The sequence below is a fragment of the Cheilinus undulatus genome, linkage group 11, assembly GCF_018320785.1.
Source record: "Cheilinus undulatus linkage group 11, ASM1832078v1, whole genome shotgun sequence".
Classification (NCBI taxonomy): domain Eukaryota; kingdom Metazoa; phylum Chordata; class Actinopteri; order Labriformes; family Labridae; genus Cheilinus; species Cheilinus undulatus.
Genome location: NC_054875.1, coordinates 18,190,128 through 18,212,747, shown reverse-complemented (window position 1 = coordinate 18,212,747; position 22,620 = coordinate 18,190,128). Strand labels below are relative to the sequence as shown.

General features: G+C 38.1%; 1 protein-coding gene across 2 annotated transcripts; it reads left to right on the top strand.

Moving 5' to 3' along the window:
• Positions 1–702: 702 nt before the first annotated feature.
• arhgef16 (Rho guanine nucleotide exchange factor (GEF) 16) lies at positions 703–22,465 on the top strand. 2 transcript variants are annotated; one of them, XM_041799175.1, is made up of 16 exons: positions 703–897; positions 1,511–1,581; positions 9,367–10,010; positions 10,547–10,601; positions 11,492–11,655; positions 11,963–12,019; positions 13,792–13,952; positions 15,129–15,281; positions 15,366–15,495; positions 17,734–17,808; positions 17,939–18,031; positions 18,195–18,346; positions 19,009–19,191; positions 19,413–19,483; positions 19,880–19,981; positions 20,128–22,465. In XM_041799175.1, the coding sequence occupies exons 3-16, from the start codon at positions 9,438–9,440 to the stop codon at positions 20,265–20,267; spliced, it is 2,109 nt and encodes a 702-aa protein (XP_041655109.1). In that variant the 5' UTR covers positions 703–897; positions 1,511–1,581; positions 9,367–9,437; the 3' UTR covers positions 20,268–22,465. The 2 variants fall into 2 exon arrangements, with proteins under 2 accessions (XP_041655109.1, XP_041655108.1); XM_041799174.1 differs by lacking the exons at positions 703–897; positions 1,511–1,581 and adding an exon at positions 8,440–8,565.
• Positions 22,466–22,620: the final 155 nt, after the last annotated feature.

The following is a 22,620-nucleotide window of genomic DNA, read 5'->3' as shown; positions in this document are numbered from 1 at the left end:
GATGAGCTAAGTTGTTATCGTCCGAGCATTGCTTTTGTACGAGAGGGGAGCAGGGAAACGTAAAACTAGATGCTGATCTTGGATGAGATAGGCGGTATTACCGGTGCGTCAGTAATGGTGTGTCAGTATAGAGAATGGTGGAGATAACGTAGACTTAGACTACAGTATGGAAAACTAGAAAAGCACTCAGAGAGCGCAGACCTCTGCCATCAGCCCTATCTCCCAATAGTGAAGAATCCTTTAAAAACATTCCTGGATTCAGACGGTGATCCGGATGACTTCCAAAATCTAATTCACCGCTTACTCACTCCCCGGTGGAGGTGAGACACTGGCTTTGCTACGTGTGGACTGTCATGGCGGAAGCACCCACGGTCTCACCGGACGACTGAAAGTCATGGCAGATGGTGAATATTCCTGCATTCCTCCCAGCATTGTGAGCATTGTTGCTACAATTTTCTGTCTTTCTCTGTTACGCTCCAACTCATCTCCTCGACCAGGCATGTCTTACAAAGTCTATACACTCCAAAACTTTGAATAAGTCACTCATGCCTGCCATTTTCTGGTGTAAAGTGGTAACAGTGCAGACCTATCTCCCATTACAGAATCCTTTAAAAAAATTCGTGGATCCAGACGGTGATCCGGATCAGTCCCAAAATCTAATCAGTTCTTCCTTATGGCATTTGTGACATTTCCTGAAAATTTCATGAAAATCCGTCCATGACTTTTTGAGATTATGTTGCTAACAAACTAACAAACGAACAAACCCACCCAATCACATAACCTCCTTGGCAGAGGTAACAAAGACTAAGGAATATTTAGTAGCATTGCACAAGTAAAGGAAGAGGGAAAGGAGGCAAGGGGATCATCCATCATGGGCTGCTTGTGCCAAAAGAACAGGTAAGCTCACATTTTATCATTATTATTAGCTGTGCTGTGACGTATTATTAATTAATTAATTAATTAATTAGAAGACTACTAAGTTTAATGATGAAAAAGTGAATTAGAGTTATTCTACTACATTTGTAGGTAGATGTATTGTTGTTAAAAGCTTTTGGTTTCTAAATACTATATTTGGACTAAATGAGTGTAGATGGGTCATTCCAGAATTGCGGGTACATTTCGCATCTCCCAAATAAACCTTATATTATTCCCCTCCCAAAAAATCTTTATTGAATCATCTTTGAGTAATATTACTAACAGTGCTATCCTTTCTCGGATAAAAATGCTTGATATATATTTTAGACACAATTTATATTTTAAATACTAGCTACATGACACCTAACCCCCCCCCCCCCATTACTTAGCTCCAGCTCCTGATTCACACTTGAATTAACATGAAATAATTGAGTTTAATTTTCTTTTTTTTATGCTTTCAGTATTAACAGTTATATGATCATTTGCATAGGATATATACTTTCTGTGTTTTATTAAATTTCAGTGTCTCCGTGTTCTGGTCAACTTTGTTATCACTACTGTAAAACTGCATAAAAATCTCCAAAAAATTTTATAGAGATCATGTGACCTGCTGATGGTGATGTTACTTTCTTTGGCGGGAAATATGGAAAGGCAGTGAGGTATGAGGTATGTAATGCTTTTTCTCTCATTATTTTGTACAAAATGTCGAGAGTACACCAATAATAATACACCAATATAATTCTACTTTTAGACATGTTGTGTGCTAGCTTGTTTGGGGTTAGCACAGACGGTTAAAGTACAAAATGGTGGAAAAGGTCAACTCTGTTACTGTCAACTCTGTTATCATCAACTGATAACAGAGTTGACGATGAGTAACAAAGTTAAATGTTTCCAAGCACATATAAGTATTTTTGCATTATTCTACCTTCATTATGGATTATTTTTGGATTATTATATTATCATTAGTCATAGTATCTGATTAGTCATCGTATCTGATTATATGTGTTATTTGATATTTATAAGGGTTTTTGAATCATTTTATTGAAAAATAAATATTTGTGGTATAGCATTCCAAGTTAAGGATGTTCAATAATTTCGGTTCCAGATGAAGCTGTCAGCAGCAGAAAGACAGTGCCAATACAGGGCACGGTGAGACGCTGACCCTGTAAGGAAGGCTGAAAATTTGGAGAAAGACAGAAATAGATGGCACAAAAGAATGCAGGACAGATAAGAACAGTAGCCGATCTGGATGAAAGGGAGCAAAGGCACAAATGCAGGTTTTGGAGAGAGGCACAGTAGAGATGCAGAGCAAGAAAGAAGATTCTTGTAGTGATGACACAAAGTCCTGAGCCAGGCCCTGAACCACAGACATCCAGGTTAGATTAGCACATAGGACCATGAGTCTATTTTATTGTGGACAATGGGCCACAGGTGTAGTGAAAAAAGTGTTCTTTAATTGTCAAGTTGCAGACTGAACTGTTTCTTACATGTGTTGTATCTTAAAGGTGCAGTGTGTAATATATGCGGGAAATCTCATCGCTCCACTCTGCTCACATGCTCTGATCGTGCACCTAATTAAAATCAGATGCTTTGAATTCACTTTAATTTTTTGTCCCATAGTTTCAGACAAAGAAGGTCAGGACAAAAAAAAATGAAACGGGAGAACTCCAAGTTGTACAGACATATTGATAAATTAAAGATTTTGCTGAAAAAATTAACAACAGCTCTCAAAAAGTACCAGAAACGCATCCAGAGATTAAAACAAGTGTCTGATTCCCCTTGATCAAAAACACAGAAACAGATAAGAGGACATAAAATCCCTGCAAGGATTCAAAGAACTCTCTTTCTTCATAATGTGCTGATGAATAAAATAAGACAGAAGTACCAACATACCAAAAAAGAGAGCGACTGACAGAGGATATCACAAATTGTGTCAGGAAAGATCATAAAAAATTGCAAACTACAGAAAACAATACAGACCACGCTTGGTTTATCGAGGAAGTGATTTGGCAAAAGGAACCAAAATGAACTGACTTTTTAAAGACGAAAATATCAAACAACACAAACCAAGCTCCAAAAGAGAGTGCAGGAATTTTTTTGGAGAGATGATGTCAGCCACTAGACTGCAGGAAAAAAACAATCACAAGGGGAAAAGTAAAAATGCAGAAAAGGTTTCTGAATGATACCATAAGAAATCTTCATCGCAAATACCTTCTTGAGAATACATCAAGTCAGCTGTCGTATTCACTTTTCTGTTAAATGCGTCCTTTCTGGGTTGTCCACCCATCCATATCTGACAGAGAAACCTGCCTTTGTAAAGTTCATGAAAACTTCTCCTTCCTTGTGCAGAAGCTTTATTCACTCCAACTCCTCGGGACGACTGACTCAGAAATCATTGGAAACTCAACATGCCGTGATCCTGCAAGCAAAGAATGCTTTTATGGAGAATGCATCAAATGCGGAAGCAATGTTTATCACCTCAACCGTGACTACGTTGCTGAGGCTCCAGTGACATGTATTCAGTGGACAACTGAAATGGTAGAAAGGAGGAAGAAAAACAAAGAAAGTGAGAAAGAAGCACAACCAGTCCGCATGACTGTGAAAAAGGACATGGAGAGGTCTCTTGGAGATATGATTGATATGTTCCAGGACCAGCTGAGAGTTTTCAGAAGGCATCAGTTCAACGTAAAAACACAAAACATCCATCACCATGAGCTCAAGAAAAGCATGAAATCTCGTGAGTGTTTGATTCACATGGATTCCTCCAAAAAACTATGCATGCAAATTGTCGGCAGAGATTCAGGCAGTTCACTTCGCATCTTCTCAGCAGCAGGCGACTATGCACACGGGAATCCTTCATGTGGGCGGAGTGGACAAACATTTATGCTTCACAACCATCTCAGCATCAAAAGAGAAAGGTCCAGCCACTATATGGACACACCTGTCCCTTGTGCTAGATCATGTGAAAGCCAACCATCCATCAGTATCTTTAGTTCATTTTTTTGTGATGGACCATGCACCCAATACCGTCAGAAAGGCAATTTCTTCATGTTGAGCACAGAGTTGTTCAAGAAGGGCTTCAACAAAGGCACATGGAGCTTTGAAGCAGGACACGGCAAAAGTGCTCCAGATGGACTGGGTGGAGTTTTGAAAAGAACAGCAAACAGGATGGTCAGTGAAGGAAATGCTAAGAAATTATATGACCATCCACTGAATGCCCAGACCTCTACACAACTGTTTTACATTGATGAGGAATCTGTTGACAAAGCTGTGAGGAAGATGCCAAAATGACTCTCGGTGGTCCCTTCAACAATGCACCTCCATCAGATGATCACTCTCACACCCAGAAAGGTCATCTACAAGGATGTCAGCTGTCTCTGCTCAACTAAGCAGATTCTTGAGTGTACATGTCACAAAGGTTTGACTTTGATGTTCAGCCCAACCTGTCCACCACCACTGAATCTGACGGTCAGTGTGGCCTTTCTACCACCACCCAAGCTGTCGATCAACCTGTCCTTCCCAACACCACCGAAGACCACCAAGCATAGACAACAGGTGAAATCAATTGGGAAAGTAAAGACATCGTTGGACAGTGGTGTGTCATCAAATATGATGATGAACTTTATCCTGGGACCATTGTAGATGTTAGTGAAACCCATGCAAAAGTCACATGCATGCGTAAAGTGGGAAGAAATCGCTTCTTCTGGCCAAACCGTGAGGATACTTTATGGTATTTTTTGATGATGTCCTTAGAATCATCCCACAACCAACCTCAGTGACAGGACATCATGTAGAAATAAACAAAGAAATATGGGCTGAAATCACCAATGACTGATTCACATGCCCAGGTTACTGGTTAGCATGCCTGCCCATGATCCAGGCAAGCTACATTCAATTACAAGATGCCCCTGAATTTGCTACAAGATGTTGCCCATCAGTGGAAAAAAAAAACATTTTGAAAACCATTTTACTTGACAGACAGACAGAGACACACACACACACACACACACACATTCAAATCACTTTGTTCTGATTAAATGATTGTATTTAACATCTGAAAGCTCATTTAATAGTTTCAGTTTCATTAGTCAAAACCATTTTGAAAATAATTTTAGTGTTCAGGTTTGTAAGAAGTTATCCAAGTTCATGAAATGAATTTATATAGAGAGAGACAGATTTGTAATTCAGATGTCTTTTATCTGATTAAATGTTTTTTTTTTACATTTTAAGAATGTTTTCAAGGTTTCAGTTCAACAGTCATCTAAAAATTGTTTTAAAGTTTCAATTTCATCAGTTACAAACATTTTTAAAGTCCTTTTACTTGTCAGATCCGTAAAACATGAAATATGCAGTTATTATCCATATTAATGAAATATTTGTAATTCAAAAATATTTGTTTGGCTTAAATGACTGTTTTTACATTTAAAATTTGTTTTAAAATATTCATAGTCAGGCAGAAAATGTTGTTTTCCTTGGTCTTCAAACAATGTCTAGTCAACTCTGTTATTAAAGTCAACTCTGTTACCATCAACGTCAACTCTGTTTATCATCTGTTTTGTTTTGTTGTTGCAAAAGTGATTGGAATTTGTGTCTTAACTCATATACCCACTGTACATGAAATTTCAAAGCATTCCATCATTTATTTTTAAAACCATGATCGGAGAAAATGTGCTCCATCTTGGCAACTTCTTATTTAAATGTGTTGATATTACTCCAAAACAAAAAGTTTCATTCTTACTAGACTTTAAGTTGGATTATTGGATATAGAGACAATAATTCTCTTAGGAAAGATTGTATTTTAAATTATATTAGATTTGTTTATTATATATACAATGCTTAACAAATTTATTAGACCATCTTAACCCTAACCAAAGTAAGGTTTATGCCACAGCTGCCCTAAATTAACAGCATTGGTAATTACCAAAATCATTTTTTATGTTTCTGCAATGGTTAATACACCAATATGTAGAAGGTCTTTAACCCAAATGATATTTTCAATGCTAAAATATAAGTATTATTGTTATCCATGAATTTTCAAATTTACTGATTTACAAAAAGACTGAAAAAATAGTAAAGCACATTATTTCTTGATTAATATGTCAAATTATAATTATTTACTTGCATTCCTGAATAGAAAAATGAGTTTTAGTGGTTGAATGTTATGCTTGATTAATTTCTGACTTCAGAGAAGCCCAGTGAGCCAGCTCAAATTTGGGTGAATTCAGTTTTAAATCCCTCATTCCTGTTCAAAATGGTAAAACGTGGAGAGCTCACTGAAAATGAAAGAGTCTGCATTAAAGCACTTCATGATGCTGGATGGTCTTTGAAACAAATATGACAGGTGGTCTAATAAATTTGTTAAGCACTGTATATGACCCAATTTGTCCCTAACAGAGTCGTCAGATTTTTCTGTTACTACAGTGATTTTGGCATTGAATATTTTAAATCTTACAGGTTTAAGCTCAGCAAATACTGAAAATGTTCAATTTAAAGTGTGTTCTATGAGAATAACAAAAAAAATGTTGAAAAAAATCGATACAACTTTTCATTTTCTTTCTATACTCAAAATGTACCCGCAATTCTGGAATGACCCAGATATGGAGCTATCCTTGCTGCTGCAGCTGAGACTGACAGCTGTCAGCTGTGAGTGAGGCAGAGATAGGCTCACTGTGAACAGCTAATTCTGCACAACTCTCCTGTGTATTTTGGGTGATTATTGAATTGGAAATATATTTCTATGGACAGCTTTTGAAAGGTTTTCGGTGGATAACACAATCAGAAAAAGAAAATGAGTTTGTTTTCTGTGTGTAATTTTGCCGTGCTGTAATGCAATGATTATATTGAACGTCATTTGGTTGTTCGGTGTTGCTCATTTATTGACCAACTCAGTCTCCAAGATTCCAGGTCAAGCTTGTTATTAACATTTGATTTAATGTTGATTTGTCTTTTGAAAAGGCCAGTTTGATTTTTCAGTGTCAGTCCGTCACTGTCTAGTCATTTACTTATTTTTTTCTAAATTTACATCAGAACTTCTCTACGAAATCAACAGACCTATCCATGAGATTCTCCAAACAAGGGCTGTGGAAATATGTGACTTTTTTTTATTTGTGAGTGTCCAGAATTAGGTCGAGTCTTTAGTTAATCAGTGTTATTTCAGTTTAGGCCCTCCTGATATTCTTACTGTTGTTGAGCTACAGTGGCTTTACAAGGATTATTTGATGCATTACTGTAACAGAATTAGTTAAGCTGTTGTTAAGGGTTGATAGCTTGATAGTAAAACTAGCACCATGTAGCCTCACTAGCCCGTTTTATTGTTTGTTAGCTTTAAAAGGCTCTATCAATTAATGCTTGTAGAAGGACCTTGTAGGAGATGGGGAGATAAAATATGTGGATGATGGAGAAGAAAGCAGGGACAGAGCGCAAGATAAGGATGATGGGGGGAAGAAAGAAAGGATAGAAAGCAAGATAAGGATGATGAAGGAGAGGAAAGGATGGATAGCAAGATAAGGATGATGGAGGCAAAAAAAGAGGGGGGCACAAGATGAGGATGATCCAGTAAAGAAAGCAGGGAAGACGAAGATTTTTTCTTAGGGTTGTGAATATGAGGAGAGTTGAACAAATCCATATGCAGTATTGTCAGCATTTGCTAATGTGGGGGTCAGAAAACTAAAATGGTATATTGTGTTAAACTTTGGGAAGAAGCTAATAAACACATACTCTAACTGGAAGGGAAATAGTACACATAATTGTAATCTATCCTTAGTTAAAAGAAAAGAAAAGAAAAGAAAATATATTGTTCATTAACACGGGGAAATTATGCAGTTCAAAAATACATTAAAATGCAAGGATAGTTATAAATTCTTTTTTTTTTTTTTTTTTTTTTTTTGGCCGGCAAAGTGTGCAATTTTCTTTCTGGGGGCACAGAATTCCTAGCTACGCCCCTCGGTCGCCCCACATGTACGCGGGCAGCTGGGTGCAGCCTGTGGCTCGTCCACCACATGGCATTTACCACTATCTCATGCCTGGCTCTATCCATTGCCCTGTTTATCAAACAAGGGAAACAGTCCTCAACATAAATTTTCAATGGACATTGGAAAATGGCAAGCTGTATGTCTTTCTTTGGCCACCAGATGGCAGTAAACAGTTGTATTTTGTCAATCATGCTGTACAGTTGACAAAAAAAAAAAAATCAAAAACATAGAAATTCAGAACGTCAACAAATGTGGGCATTTCGTCAATGTGAATTTGAACACAGTTTGTCTTCTACATCTGTTGACTTCTCACATCGTGGTTAAGCCGACATTACTTTTTTATTTTATATTTAATAGAGTGTAAAGAAAGGCAGACATCAATGGCTGTGAAATCCAAACTCCAAGCTGCTTTTTTAACGTAAACAGATGCCTTCAGTCTTTCCTTGTAGTGATCTAAATTGAGATTCTACTTTTATGCTTATTGATTGACACTCACCTGTTGTGACGTCGGTTGCAAGACTAAATGGACGCCTGCAATAGGAGGAGGAAGTGCGTGAGTAAGAAATATCTGAAAAAGTGAAGCGGAGGACTGCAGCTGCCAAAGCAACACTTCTTAACGCAACAGACAGCGACCCCCTGGAGAACCGTACTGTTACATTTTTAAGACGGCCTTACAAAGGTAAGAAAGCGGTTTAACTGTTCCCAGCAGTGTTTGTGTCTTGAACTGCGTGTCACCTCTCTGTTCTGAACCAGGGGAATGTGAGGCAGACATTTTTTTTGCTCCCACCCTAATCCGTCCTAAAACGAGAAGTTAACTGGAAAGTCATTGGCTACTGCTACAGGGGAATTTTGAGTACATTTAATTGATGAATTATTGTAGTAGGCTATATAGTTTTTTAATTACCGGTCTGTAAAGGCCAAGTGATATAACTTTAAGCGTTGCACTTTAATGACATGTTTATAAGGCAAAAGCCGGGATAATATGCAAGTCCCCACCTGAAGGTTTAATGTTTGCTTATGGCAGATTTGCAGAAGCCTTATTATTAGAGGAGTACGTGTAATTTTCTTCCCCAGTTGCTTCTGTGATGATTTGCTGAACTCTTCGTGATTTGCGAGGGTTGAGTGCAATGTAGGAATAAGAGGTGAGTCACGAGTTGAGTCCCTCGATAGGGACTTACAAACCTGCCAGCTCCGTCAGACTGACCTGTGAACTTCATCACAGATGAGGCTCCCCCCTCCAATGGGAGGAAAAAACAAAATATTTCAAAAGTATTTTTCTGTTGTTTAATTCTGTATATATTCAACAAAGTTTGGAGATTACTGATGTTTTGTGTTCCCCGATACGGGTCAACAGTGGTATTTGTGGGTCGTTCTAATAAAAGACTATGAAACTCCTCCTTTTCCACCATATCTCAATTGCAATTTCAACTTAAGTTCTTGGTTTTTTGTGTTAAAGCTGTTATTCCTCTCTCCTCTTCAGACTCTTCAAATGCTGTAGCTGCTGAAAGTCTTAGTCGGCCGAGTAAGGTTCTCACCTTAGAAGTGGGTGCCATGTCCAACAGCCCATCTGACAGCTCCATGGCCGACCAGGCCTCTCTAATCCTGGAGAGCCACTTTGCTACAGAACTCCATATATCAGAGCCAGGTGATGAAAGCTGCCAATCACAAAGCTCCTCAACAACCCAGTCTGAAGACTCCATTCTGCAGGGAGATGAAGTAGACAGGAAGGTGGTGCCTCAACATGTGGTTCTCAGCACCCAAAGTCCTGCAGCACTGAAGACTGGCACCTATCAACTCATCCCCAAAAATTTGGCTGTAGGCAGCCGACCTAAAAACCGCCACCACACTACTGTGGTGACCTTCCCAGTGGGACTGGAGATCTCCAGTAGTGGTATCAGGAGTCGTCACTCAGCCCAGGGTCCAGATGTGTCTTGGGAGGACTATGATAGTGATGGAGATGGTTTTGCGTTGAGGAGGAACCGAAGGAACAAATCATACAGAGCGGCTGTGACCAGCCTAGACATTGAAGCTATGGCTGCAGGACAAGGGTCACCATCACAACTGAAACCAGTCAGAGAGGATAGAGCACAAAGTCCTGGTCCTGCTCGCAGCCCTGGGCGCAAGGTACATTGGTTATCATACAACTGTAAATGGTTAATATATTTATAATTAAATTGAATTTGGAGTTGTAGCTCACAGATTAATAACACTGTAAGAAGATAATTTAGTCAGAAATTTCTAGATAATTTAACTTCAAAGATCTAATGGCCAAACTAAAGTGTCAATTTTGATGCAAGTTTGGGTCTTCAAAATTAGAACAGAGCATAATTTATGCAGTATTTTTAGCTGGAAAGGCCACAGTAGGCATGGCCTTTAGCCTGTACCCATTGTCATTCTCTGTTAGTCATAGGCTTGTTGTAGTTGTAGTGATGGTTTGTTTCCACAGCAGTCTGCGAAGTCCTTGCTGTTATCAACCACTTGTTTAGTTGTACCGTTACAAATGGTACAACTAAACTAAACTAACTTTTAAAGTAACAAACAGTGCTGAAGATGAGATAAGATGCTGAGAAAAAATAAATATATCTAAGAAATGCTGAGTGTTATTGAGGCTTATGTATTCCAGAGTGTTGCTCTCAGACTGCATGCTGTCTCCTCTATAGCGAACCCTGGGAAGAAGAAAGAGGAACCAGAACAAGCGTGGGTCCTTCAAAGACGGTAGGTTAAATGATATGTCACTATGTCCACTTCTCTTTTTGTGACTAAAGAACTACAAATAGATGGGAAATAACTATGACTCCTTTAAGTAGTTTTGTGTATTAGGTTTAAACAGTGGGGATATTCATACAACTAGACATGCAGTGAGAAAACAATAACTAGCATATTCAACATGTTAATTAAAAATTCCTTATGGCAATAGTAGATGACCTGATTAAAAAAGATTCTCAAAACAACTTAATTGCAAAAAAATATCAAATTGTGGAGCACTGACTTTGGTCATTTGTTAATGAATGTCATATATCGCAACTTTCTACTTATGAAAATGTATAATTTTATGGTTTGATTAAACAGTTTTATAATGTTGATATTTTTTCAAAAATTGTAAATAGATGCTAAATTTTTTTTAAAACTGAATTGTAAACATTCCGGCTGCTTTGTGTTTTCGGTTGCAATCATGCAAAAAAAAGTGCATCCTCCTAAAATGTATCTATATTTTTGGGGGGGTTTAATCAAGTTATTTGTAATGACACAATCCAGGCAGTAGGCTGCATTTTTCTAAACACATTCATTCTCACCTCCCACACTGTAATTGTCAGTGGTATATGGTACATATTATTACATTAACAGATTCCAACAACGCTTCCATCTTTCATTTATTATGATCAGAATACCTCTGATTAGCTTTTTGATATATATGAATTAAAGTGATAAACGCAGAATTCTGTCATACATGAGCAGAGGAGAGATAATTATTATAAACCTGTTTATTGTGGACTAAATTTTTCCACTGTTTTTCTCTACTCTGCTACCACGATAGTCTCTGTGTGACATAAAAAACTGAGACTTTAAAATTAAGGCTTAACTTTTTATGTTGATGTGATCCTTAGCTACACCACGCCTCTACCAGGAGATTCGCGAGAGAGGCCTGCACTCCACGAACCAGGATGAGCTTCTAGATGACTTTGTGGTTGTGGAGGCTCCTGTAGAGGATCAGGGCATCGTGGTCAAGAGCTACCGACCTGTACAGCTCACTTGGAGCCAGCTGCCACAGGTATCCCTTGCTGCACTGACATATGAAACATTAAGCGAGACTAAATCAAAACCTTAGATGTCTGACTTAAACACTTGAAATAATACATGTTCTCTGTAAAACTCATTCATTAAAAGTGATGCTATAGAATAGCCAGCTGTTTTAAAGCTACTACATATGTAAATTGCTACATAACATGACCGTGCACCAAGCTTGTCTAACAAGCTGGAAATGTTGTTGTTCATCTGTACCATCTGCATAACAAGCTTTATCTCAGGAAAAGACAGATAGCAGCATTAGTGTTTGTTTTCATCTGTCTTTCTTAAAGGTGAAGGACACAGGCATTCTGACAAACATCTCACCTCAGGAACGAAAGAGACAAGAGGTACATTTGTATGTCTCTGTATGTGCCGATATGCATCACATGTACTGCCAAGTGTGTCCACAGAAAACATAACAGCTCTTTTGTATTCCCACTGAATAACATTGTTCAGTTTGATGAAGACGTCTTCCTGCCCTCAAAACTTTATGTTCATACTGGGTAGATCTATAGAAATGATCCGTGTAATGCTTTTTGAGGGTGGATTTTCCCATTTACTTTGTGCTTTCATTTGCAGATATTGTTTGCACAACAACCCTGAGTAAAGCCACACCCTGTCTTCGTGATCACACTCAGTCAGTGTCCTATGGTTAGGAGCTTGTTTTGCACTTTTGGACCCTTAGCGACTTAACAGGTTTTCTTTTCGTTCAAGAACAGAGGGCTCCAGATTGTAGCCAATCCATACAACTTTTAGACTACTGTTAGGGTTAAGAATGTCTTGTTGTGATGTTTGGCTTTTATGTTTGCTGAACTAAAAGCTTATCTGGGGTGCATGCTGTGTAATAACACAAACATTAGAGCCTCCTGCTGACAGAAAATAGCAGAGTCCATCAGGCAGAATGTCCTTTACTTGCTTTATTAAAATAATATTCTCTCCAAACATCAGTGCTATTCTACGCTTCCAGGGTATTTTTTGTTTCTGTTTTATTAATTGCAATATATCTTTAATGGCACACAGCTAATAGCCTTTGGTCCTGTCTGAATCAGTTCACCTTCAGATAGAGTGCCATCTTATTGGTCACCAACAATCCTGATCATAATAAAACACGCTGAGCAACTAAATCCCCCACTTTTAAATATTTATGTTATTCATCATTAACAGGCATTTGCCGATTCCTACGGGATTAGTATTGCCTGGGTAATCTCTGTGTGCACTGAAATATGGTAGGTAATTTGCTCTGGAAATTTTACTCTGCAAATTACAGGCATGGTTGATTTTGTACGTGATTAAAAACACGGACGTCATGGATGATTATTACAAATTATCAGAGGTCCCTAGGCAATTCTCATACGAATAAGGGTGTAAGACATGCTATTAAAGATCTTTGATGACAAAAACTCTTACTTAAAGTAAGTTTAGTTTTCATCAAGGAGACGTAAACTAAACTACAAACATAACATAGACAGTCAAAATCTATGATATTTCTCCACTGTGGGTAAATCCATCAAAACACAGTATATCTCAATGCATCTGTTGTTCCTCTGTTCCTCCATGATGACAGAGAGCACACACTGGCATGATTTGGACCCACATATGCCTAAAAGGGTTAAAATGTTTTTCCTTTTTGGTAGGAGATGATCTTGACTATTCTTACTCTGATCAGACCCCATCCAGTGAAAATGACAATGAGACCATCATTAAAGAGATGGAGCAGCACGTCTCTGTCCCCTGAGCTCCACTAACATTTTCAAATGTTTGTCTCTCACCCTTCTCCATGATCTGTCACAGCAGTTGGGGAATAAAGAAGTACACTGCTTTGCCTAAGTCACTTTTTCCAGAAATAATTTGGCCAAGTCAGGTTCAAAATTGCCCAAGTCACAAAGGCATGTTCATAAACTGGCCCAAGTCATCTAATCCACTTTTGTTAAATAATTGACTGACAACATTGTAAGTATTATCAATAGCCATCTATTGTCATAACCTTTCTTTGTGGGATGGTTAATAAATGTCATATACCCTAGATTTGATTCAGTTTTTTCTGTCCCCTAAAAAACTGGAAAATATGACTTAGGCCATTATTTTAGGAGGTTGACGATTATGCATGGTTTTTTGACAGGCCATTTTTGAGATAATCACATCAGAGCACTCATACCTGCACAGCCTGGGTATCCTGGTACGTCACTTCAAGAGTAATGAGGCCTTGAGGAAGACAATGACGGCCACAGAGCACCATCACCTCTTTTCCAACATTTCGGTCATCCATCAAGTCAGCAGACGGTGGGAACACATTTCATATTCTTACAGTCTTGCTTGTTTGCGTGCTGTATTTGTGTGTGAGGGGGATGGAAATGAGGGAGGTGATTACCTATAGTAAAATCTAATGCTATCAGTGTGTTAATCAGCATAATGGAGCTGTTCACTGCATTCTGTGTCAGCTAGTCTTCATATAATTTAAACTTTATGACTCTGTTGTATTCTCATTGAAAAAAGATTTAAGGTGGAAATTTAACGAATCAGGGCACTTAGTATGTCTTTGGTATCCAGTAGGCTTCACTGACACGTTAAAACATGTTTAACAAACTGGTTCTGCTGCTCTGAATGGTATTCCCGGCTTTAAGGTGATAATGTGTTTGCAAGCAGCCTGTGTTGCTCTGTGTATTGCTGAAAACATTACTTTGAATGAGATTGAAACCAGTGAAACCAAGAGGAGTAGATGTCACTTTATCTTGGATTCTTTTGTTGTCCGTAAGAAACAGTGCCTGTGAATCCAGAACTACTCATAATTAATGTATCGGAAGAAAGTTGTATGACATGTCTGACATACAGTATGCATTAGAGTTCTGCTGTTCTATCCTGGGCTGGGCTGTTTTTCAGGTGTCATTTTACATCTTTTTATGGAATGGGTGGAGCTCAAAGTCATGTATGGTGTTAATATTGCTAATAATGACACAAAGTTCAGACAGAAAGGGTCACGTGGAATTTGGAGTTAAAATAGATTTCACCAGAGGTTTTTGAATTTTTGTATACTAGGGAAAATAGATGTCTGTTTTATATTCTGAAGTTACAGGCTCAAAAATGATCAGCTACACAATTTTATAAATATGACTTGATATTTCAGTAACCCTTACTTAAGTTGCAAACTTGAAACATCATGTAAATGGGTTCTTAAACAATATGGTGCATTGTGCTGTTTGGTTTTGACATAAGGTGATAGTTTGTTGTTACTTACATTGTCTGATGATGAAAGTGTCAGAATGAAAACAATTATACATTAACATATAAAATGATTCAAGAATTTATTACACATATACATATCATACTATTTAAAAGGTTAAAGTTATCACACTCAGTCCAGCCTGGACACAGCTTTATGTACCCTGCTCAATTACTAAGTCCGTGGGAGGAAAAACACTTTCACTTCTTTTTTAACCTCCCAATCTCTCTCTATTTCAGTTTTTTTGAGGACCTTGAACGGCGTCACTATGACAACCCAGTAATCCGGGACATTAGCGATATTGTTCAGAACCACGCTGCCCACCACTTTGAGCCCTATATTGTCTACTGCTCTAATGAAACCTTTCAGCAGAGAACATTGCAAAAGCTGCTGTGAGTATGCTATAAAATTGTCAGAAACTAGAGTTAATGCACTAATATGTCAAGGTGAGCTTACTGATTCTTTCTGTTTGTTAGGACCAGTAACGCTGCTTTTAAAGAGACCCTAAGGCAAATTGAAGGGAGCAGTGAATGCGGAGGCCTGCCCATGATCTCTTTCCTTATCCTTCCGATGCAGCGAGTCACCAGACTGCCACTGCTATTGGATGTCAGTTTACCTTTGCTTTCTTTTATGAATAACTCTCAACATCTATGGCTCAGGTCACTGCGAAAATAATATGGTGATCAGTCAGAGCAGCCCGTTGCTATTGATTAAATTTTCTGTTTAAAAAAAAAAAAAAGAAAAAAAAAAAGATTATTAGATTGACTGCAGTTACCTAAAGAACATTGTGTTCATGTCACAATGAACATGTCATGTTCTTTAATTTTTCCATAACTTTAAGGCTGTTAGAGTGGCTTGGACCATTAAACCGAATACAATATTACATGACCAAGTCAAAACAATAAAAAAGACCCAAAATCAATTCAGAAAGTTCAGACACAAATATAGTTGCGAAATGTGAGTTCCCTTCAAGGTGCTAGTCAACATACCTGGAGCAGAGTTTTGCAGAAGTTAGTTTTGAGCTATTTCTTTTTAGAGATAACAAACGTAGATCATTGTATTTTGTTTCTATAAAACAACAGATGTCAGTTTTGTCATGAAATTGTAGGAAATTCCATAAATAAGTATGTTTTAGATGAAGGCACAAAGGCCCTGTTTTTGACCTAAGTCATGAGTTAAACACATCAGTGCAGCACTACGTCTATAGAATAAAAATGAAATAGAATTAGATTGAAAATAGCAGTGTTCCTCAGAACAGAACCCTGAAAAACATCACAATCCAAATTATGGCCTTCAGAAAACCCCACTTCATGCAAACAAAAAGTGATTTGAGACAGCTATATGCAGTGCATTCAGAAAGTATTCAGACCCCCTTCATATTTTTCTACTTTGTTTTAATGCAGCCTGATGTTACAGTTGATTGAAAAGATTGTTTTTATTAAATATACACTCCACTATGACAAAGGGGAAAACTGATTTTTACTTTTTTTTTATTTTGTTTTTTTGCAAATTGATTAACAATTTAAACAATAAAATATGACATTGAAATAAGTATTCAGATCCTTTACATAAACACTTGAAATTTTTCTCAGGTTCCTCCAATTTTTCTTGATCTTAACAGAGATGTTTCTACACCTTGACTGGAGCCCACCTTTGTTAAATTAAATTGATTTAAATTAAATTGATTGAAAAAGACCCTATAGAGAGAGGCACACACCTCTCTCTATAGAAGGCCTCACCGCTGATCATGATCTCCGTATCAGATCAAAAACCCAGCCATGAGGTCAACGAAACGGCCTACAGGGCTCAAAGAAAGCATTGTTGCAAGGCACACATCTAAGGGAAGGCTACAAAAAAATTCTGCTGCTTTTAAGAGCACAGTGGCCTCCATAATTGTCAAACAGGAGAAGTTTGGCACAATCAGGACTTCCAAGAGCTTGTCAGCCTGCCAATTGAGCAATCAGGGGAGAAGGGCAAGAGAGGTGACCAAGAATGCGATGGTCATCCTGACTTAGCTACAAGAGCCCATTTGGATTTCATTTGGAGACTTTTTTTTTTTTTGCAAACTCCTTGCAGGCTTTAATCTGTTTTGCACTGAAGAGAGCTTCTGTCTAGCCACTCTGCAATAAGCCCAGATTGATGGAGGGCTGCAGTGATGTCTCCTCTTCTGCAATTTTTTACCATCTCCACACAGTATCTCTAGAGCTCAGTCAGAGGGACAATCGGATTCCCTCATTAAGGCCCTTCTCTCTATAAAGCCCTTTTCCCCCCATGACTTGGTTTTGCTGGGGAACAAGCTCTTGGAAGAGTCTTGGTTGTGCCAAACTTCTTCTGTTTGAGAAATGTACCTTGCTACAAGACTTTGAGCTCTAGAGGCAGTTCTTTGACCTCATGGCTTGGTCTTTGCTCTGATATGCATGATCAGCTGTGAGGCTTTCTATCTCTAGGTGTGTGCCTTCCTACATTATCCCCTGTCAATTTAATAAGTGGGCTTCAGTCAAGGTGTAGAAACATCTCTGTAAAGATCAATGGAAATGGGAGGAACCTGAGTAAAATTTCAAGTGTTTTTGTAAAGGAGCTGAGTACTTATGTCAATGTGATCTTTATGTTTTGTTTTGTTTTTTTAATCATTTAAAATTACTTTGCCAACATTTCTAAAATTCTGTTTTCACTTTGTCATAGTGGGGTAGTGAGTGTAGATTAATACGAAAAAATGATTTTAATCCACCGTGATGTCAGACTGCAACATAACAAAACTTGAAAAATGTGAACTTCATGTAAGCACCTGTATGAACACCAGTTCTTTTTCAGATTAAGGCTGACACTTTTGTCCTTGTCTCACAGACGATTTGCCAGAAAACTCCAGATAAGACAGCAGAATACTTTGCTGCTGTCTGGGCTCTGCATGCCATCAGCAAGGTACGTATGTCGAGAACAGCCCATTCAAAGGGATGCACCCAGTATTTCCACATTAGAAAGTGGGCTCTAGAGAAAATGTTTTTTTGAATATGTTGATTATACCTTGTCATTTTTGCATTTATTTCAACAGTTAGTTTCTAGCTGCAATGATGGGGCAAGGCGGATGGAAAGGACGGAGCAGATGTATACAATCCAAAAACAGATGGAGTTTGGTAAAATTAAGGTAAGAGCTGACAGTATGTTTCTCAACAAAAACCTTTGCTCAGTCAATTGTACACAGAGTATGCATTGTCAATTAGCATTAAATTAGACCTAATTTCTCAAATTATGCTAAAGAATATAGTCCAGTTTATGCACCTTGACTGAAAACTCTTTTGTCCTTTTAGCCATTTCCTCTAGTATCATCATCACGGTGGCTGAAGAAGCGTGGTGAACTTGCTGTGTTTAGTGAGGAGCTCAGCATCTGGAGAGCTTTCAGTACAAGGAGCTACTACCTGTTTCTATTTAATGATGTACTAATTGTCACTAAGAAGAAGAGGTCAGTGGGATTAAAAAACACAATTTTTTCAGATTTGTTTGCATATTAAGTCATAAATGTCCTATAGGAAAGTGTTGAACTGCACTGTGAATTATCAAAGACTTAGATCTTCACTGACCCTATCACAGACTTCTCAAAAAGACAAAACTATGCCAGCCTTTCTTGAACTTTTCTTGGTGACTCCAGTTTAACACTGAGTAAATCCAGCTGCTGCACGGAGAGAAACACTGAAACCAGAGGGGAAAGTGCAGTGAAAATGGACAAACAAAGGAGTGTGGATGTTCAGCAGGCATTTTTGAGATTCTTCAATCTTGCATTCAGCATGTCAGCTCAATAGTCCCCTGCTTTCTGTTTTGAGTTAGGGAGACACCAAACAATGTCAGCTCAGTGTCATTTTTTAGTTTAAGTCCACATCAGCCTCCAGTCTTCAGGTCATAATACGTAAGAAATTAACTTAGCAGATAGCCATGGAAGAAATGTTGAACATGTGTTTGTTAAGTGTAAAGTAAAGTTAAGGCTGGGTTTACCTAGGGTATAATGTGCAAAAACAGTCATTCAAGCAATTTATTTGTGGGACTTGTCCTACATTTAGGTCATGGACCATTTTTTTTTTGACTGATATATATGAAAGAAAAAATACTAAAACCAGTCTGTATGTCCAGTGACGAGAGCTTTGTAGTGATGGACTATGCCACCCCAGAGAATGTGGAGGTGGAGGTTGGTGAGGATGCAGAAGGACAGCTGTCTCCACCTTCCAGGAACAGCCACTATCTTTCCTTCAGACTGCAGATGAGCAAGAACAGTGAAGGGAGAGCAGAGCAGATCTCTCTGGTGGCTGAGTCCAGGTATTGCAGCCTTTAACTCAATCATATTCATAGTAAGCGTAGAAAAGCTGACCAGAAACCTGTTGTATGTTTGGCTCCCTCTACTGACAGATAGCTTAATGACTACAAAAACTGTCCAATGAGTTTAGTTCACTGAAATGAAACTAACCTTTAGTGCTAATTACAATTGCACAATAAAGGGTTTGGAGTGATACTTAATGGTGCCATTCATACTGTTGAAGGGTGGACCGGGCGCGTTGGATAGTTGCTCTTACTGAACACAAGGGGGTGGCCAATTCCACTCCAACAGCTGGTAAGTTTGCATATTCAATTTATAAGAAACCAGAAATCCAAAAAAGCAATGAAAGTTTGTTATTCATTTGAGTTTACATTCAATTTGTAAATTATAAATGCATGTAAAATAAAAAATTTCTGTTAAGCGTTAGAGCATAAAAAATGGACTAAAAAGGCAGAGATTATTCCCAACTTATAGATGGATGGGCTTGGTAAGTTCTCCCTTCACATTGTTACATATATTTAAACAGAGCTAGGTGTGCCAGTGACTGTTAATGCAATCAAATTTTGGAAAACAGAGAGCAGGAGTTTATTATTCTTCACTAGAAGAACGGTAATATAAAACACAAACCCTGGCTACAATTAAGATTTATATCTTGTAAATTAAGTTTTGCATTATGGGAATGTGTTTTAGGTCAGCCACAATATGAAGCCACAAAAGCATACATGCCAAAGGAGCCAGATGAGTTGGGACTGCAACAAGCTGAGCTTGTCATCGTCCTGCTCAAAGAAGAAGGTGCGCTATTTCGTGGTTGAATTTTGCCCTTAATTTAGTCCTTATCTATGACCTACATCAAATGCAGGTCATGCTTTATTGGTGTTGTGTTGTAAAACTTGCATTTAACTGGAGAACAGATTAAATTAGCTCTCTTCTCTGTTCAGCCTGGTGTTATGGGGAGAGAATGCGAGATGGAGAAAAAGGCTGGTTCCCTGCTAGCTGTGCAACAGAGATTACTAATCCTACTGCCATGGAGAACAACGTGCAACGTATGAAACGCCTGCGCAAAGAAACAAATGTGTGAGCACCCAACTGCTTTATTCTAAATGGGTACAGTAACCTGGGGTAGAGTGACCTTCATAGTGTTCTGTTTTTATTTTACTGTGGGTTAAATAATATTGAATAACACTGAAATAATTTACAGTGGCCCGCAAGTCAATTACTGAAAGAATCAAAGTTATAATAAGTATCCAAAATGACCAATGAAACAGCCATGGTGGAGTGCAAACCTTAAAAGTAACCATGACTATTTTGTCTTGAATCCAACAGCCATGGTTTCTGCTATCTCTCGTCATATCCAAACCAACTATCCAGAATATTAATATAAAACTATTTTAAAATTTGTGCATTTATCCTCATTGGTTTCTACCATGAACACCTTTGTTAAGCAGGGTTGTTAGTTTGAATGATACTCCTCTCCAAAAGTATTGGAACAGTGGGCCCAGTTCCTTTATTTTTGCTGTAGACTGAAGACATTTGGGTTTGAGACAAAAAGCTGAATATGAGACTTTTCTGTTTTTATTTCCAGGTATTTACATTTGGATCTGATACACCACTTAGGAGATAGCTTTATTTACAATGGAACACCTAATTTTTAGGTGATCAGAAGTATTGGAACAGATTAAACAGATAAGACTTTAATGCAATAACTGCATCAAGCCTGTGACCTACTGACATCACCAAACATTTGTATTCCTCTTTTGTGATGCTTTTCCAGGCTTTCACCGCAGCCTCTTTCAGTTGTTATTTGTTTCAGACTCCCTTCAGTCACCTGTTTAAGTCTCCTCTTAAACAGGTAAAATACATGCTCTATAGGGTTTAAGTCTGGAGATTGACTTGGCCAGTCAAAAACCTTCCACGCCTTTGTTACTTAGCCAGTGTGTTTTGGGCATGATGAAGGATCTCCCAATCAGTTTGGTTGAGTATTTCATTAAATTGGCACACAAAATGTTTTCGTAGACATTTCGCTGCTGTCATCATGTGTTACATCATCAATGAAGATTAATGAGCCCATCCCAGATGAAACCATGCAAGCCCAAGCCATGACATTACCTCCACTGTGTTTCACAAATGAGCATGTTTGTTTGTGATCAAGAGTAGATCCTTTTCTTTCTCCAAACCTTAGCCTTTCCATCACTTTGGTGAAAAGTTTATGCACCATTATCATCTTTGTCTCATCAGTCCATAAAACTTTGTCCCAGAATGTTTGACTCTCATCTCTGTACTTTTGGCAAATTCCAGCCTGGCTTTCCTGTTTTTCTCGCTAATGAGTGGTTTGCATCTGGGTTAGCCTCTGTACTTTCATTCATGAAGAAAAGTAAATGGTGACACCTTCACTCCTGCCCTCTGGAGGTTGTTGCTGATGTCACTAACAGTAGCTTTAGCATCTTTCTTTACAGCTCTCACAATGTTTCTGTTGTCAACTGGTCACGTTTTCCTTGGTCTTCCTGTCAGTACCTGAATGTTACATGGATTTGGCTATGGCCAATGTTTTTAATTGATTTTCCATCTTCTCTTAGCTTCACAATTGCTTGTTTTTCACCCATAGACAGCACTCTGGTTTTCATATTGGTTACACCTCTGACTATAAATGCAGTCTGCACAGGAAAAACCCAAATCTGAAACTGAGTGTAGACATTCAGCACTATTAATTGTGTGAATAATCAATGTAAAAGGACACACCCGGGCAACAAAACACAACTGTCAGTCACATGTTCCAATACTATTGCGCACATAAAAAAAATGGCTGGGTTCAAACAAAAGGTACTATCTAGTCGCGTATTGGATCTAGATGGATCCACCTGGAAATAAAAGCTGAAATATTGTCTCATATTCATCTTTTAATGTCAAACCCAAATGTTTTTAGTCTACAACAAAGACAAAGGAATTGGCCTCACCGTTCCAATACTTTGGAGGGGAGTGTACATGCTGAGCTAAGACAAGGTCCTCAGATTTGCACAGGTTTAGGCTAAAAGCTTTAAACCTTCAACTGTTTGGCTCGAAGTTTGCATGCAAAAAAACACTGTTCAGACTTGCTTTAATTAGTTTTGTCACCTAACCTCATAGCTAAAAAACTTCATCTTTAGCTCAAATGTTGAGTTTTGCAGTGTTGTGGTTGCATGATGCTGTCAAGGGCCTTCTTGTTATGGGGAATAGTAAATGTGAAAAAAAAAGTCCATGTCTCTTCATCCTAGTAAAATCTGCCTTTTTGAAGTGGTTATTGTACCATTTTTGTGTGATGTGATTACAAAAGTAAAGAATCACAAAGCCTTTACAGTCATGTGTATGTATACATATCTATAAATACTTTACTTTAAATTCTATGGTTTTGTAATTGTTTAATATTCATGTTACTACAATTAAATCGACAACAAGAC

What these genes read in the sequence shown, in the direction of transcription:
- arhgef16 (XM_041799175.1), top strand. Translation starts at nt 9,438, where the DNA reads ATGTCCAACAGCCCATCTGACAGCTCCATGGCCGACCAGGCCTCTCTA. An exon ending in CTCGCAGCCCTGGGCGCAAG is followed by an intron (nt 10,011 to 10,546) that starts GTACATTGGTTA and finishes TCTCCTCTATAG; the next exon opens with CGAACCCTGGGAAGAAGAAA. An exon ending in CTTGGAGCCAGCTGCCACAG is followed by an intron (nt 11,656 to 11,962) that starts GTATCCCTTGCT and finishes TCTTTCTTAAAG; the next exon opens with GTGAAGGACACAGGCATTCT.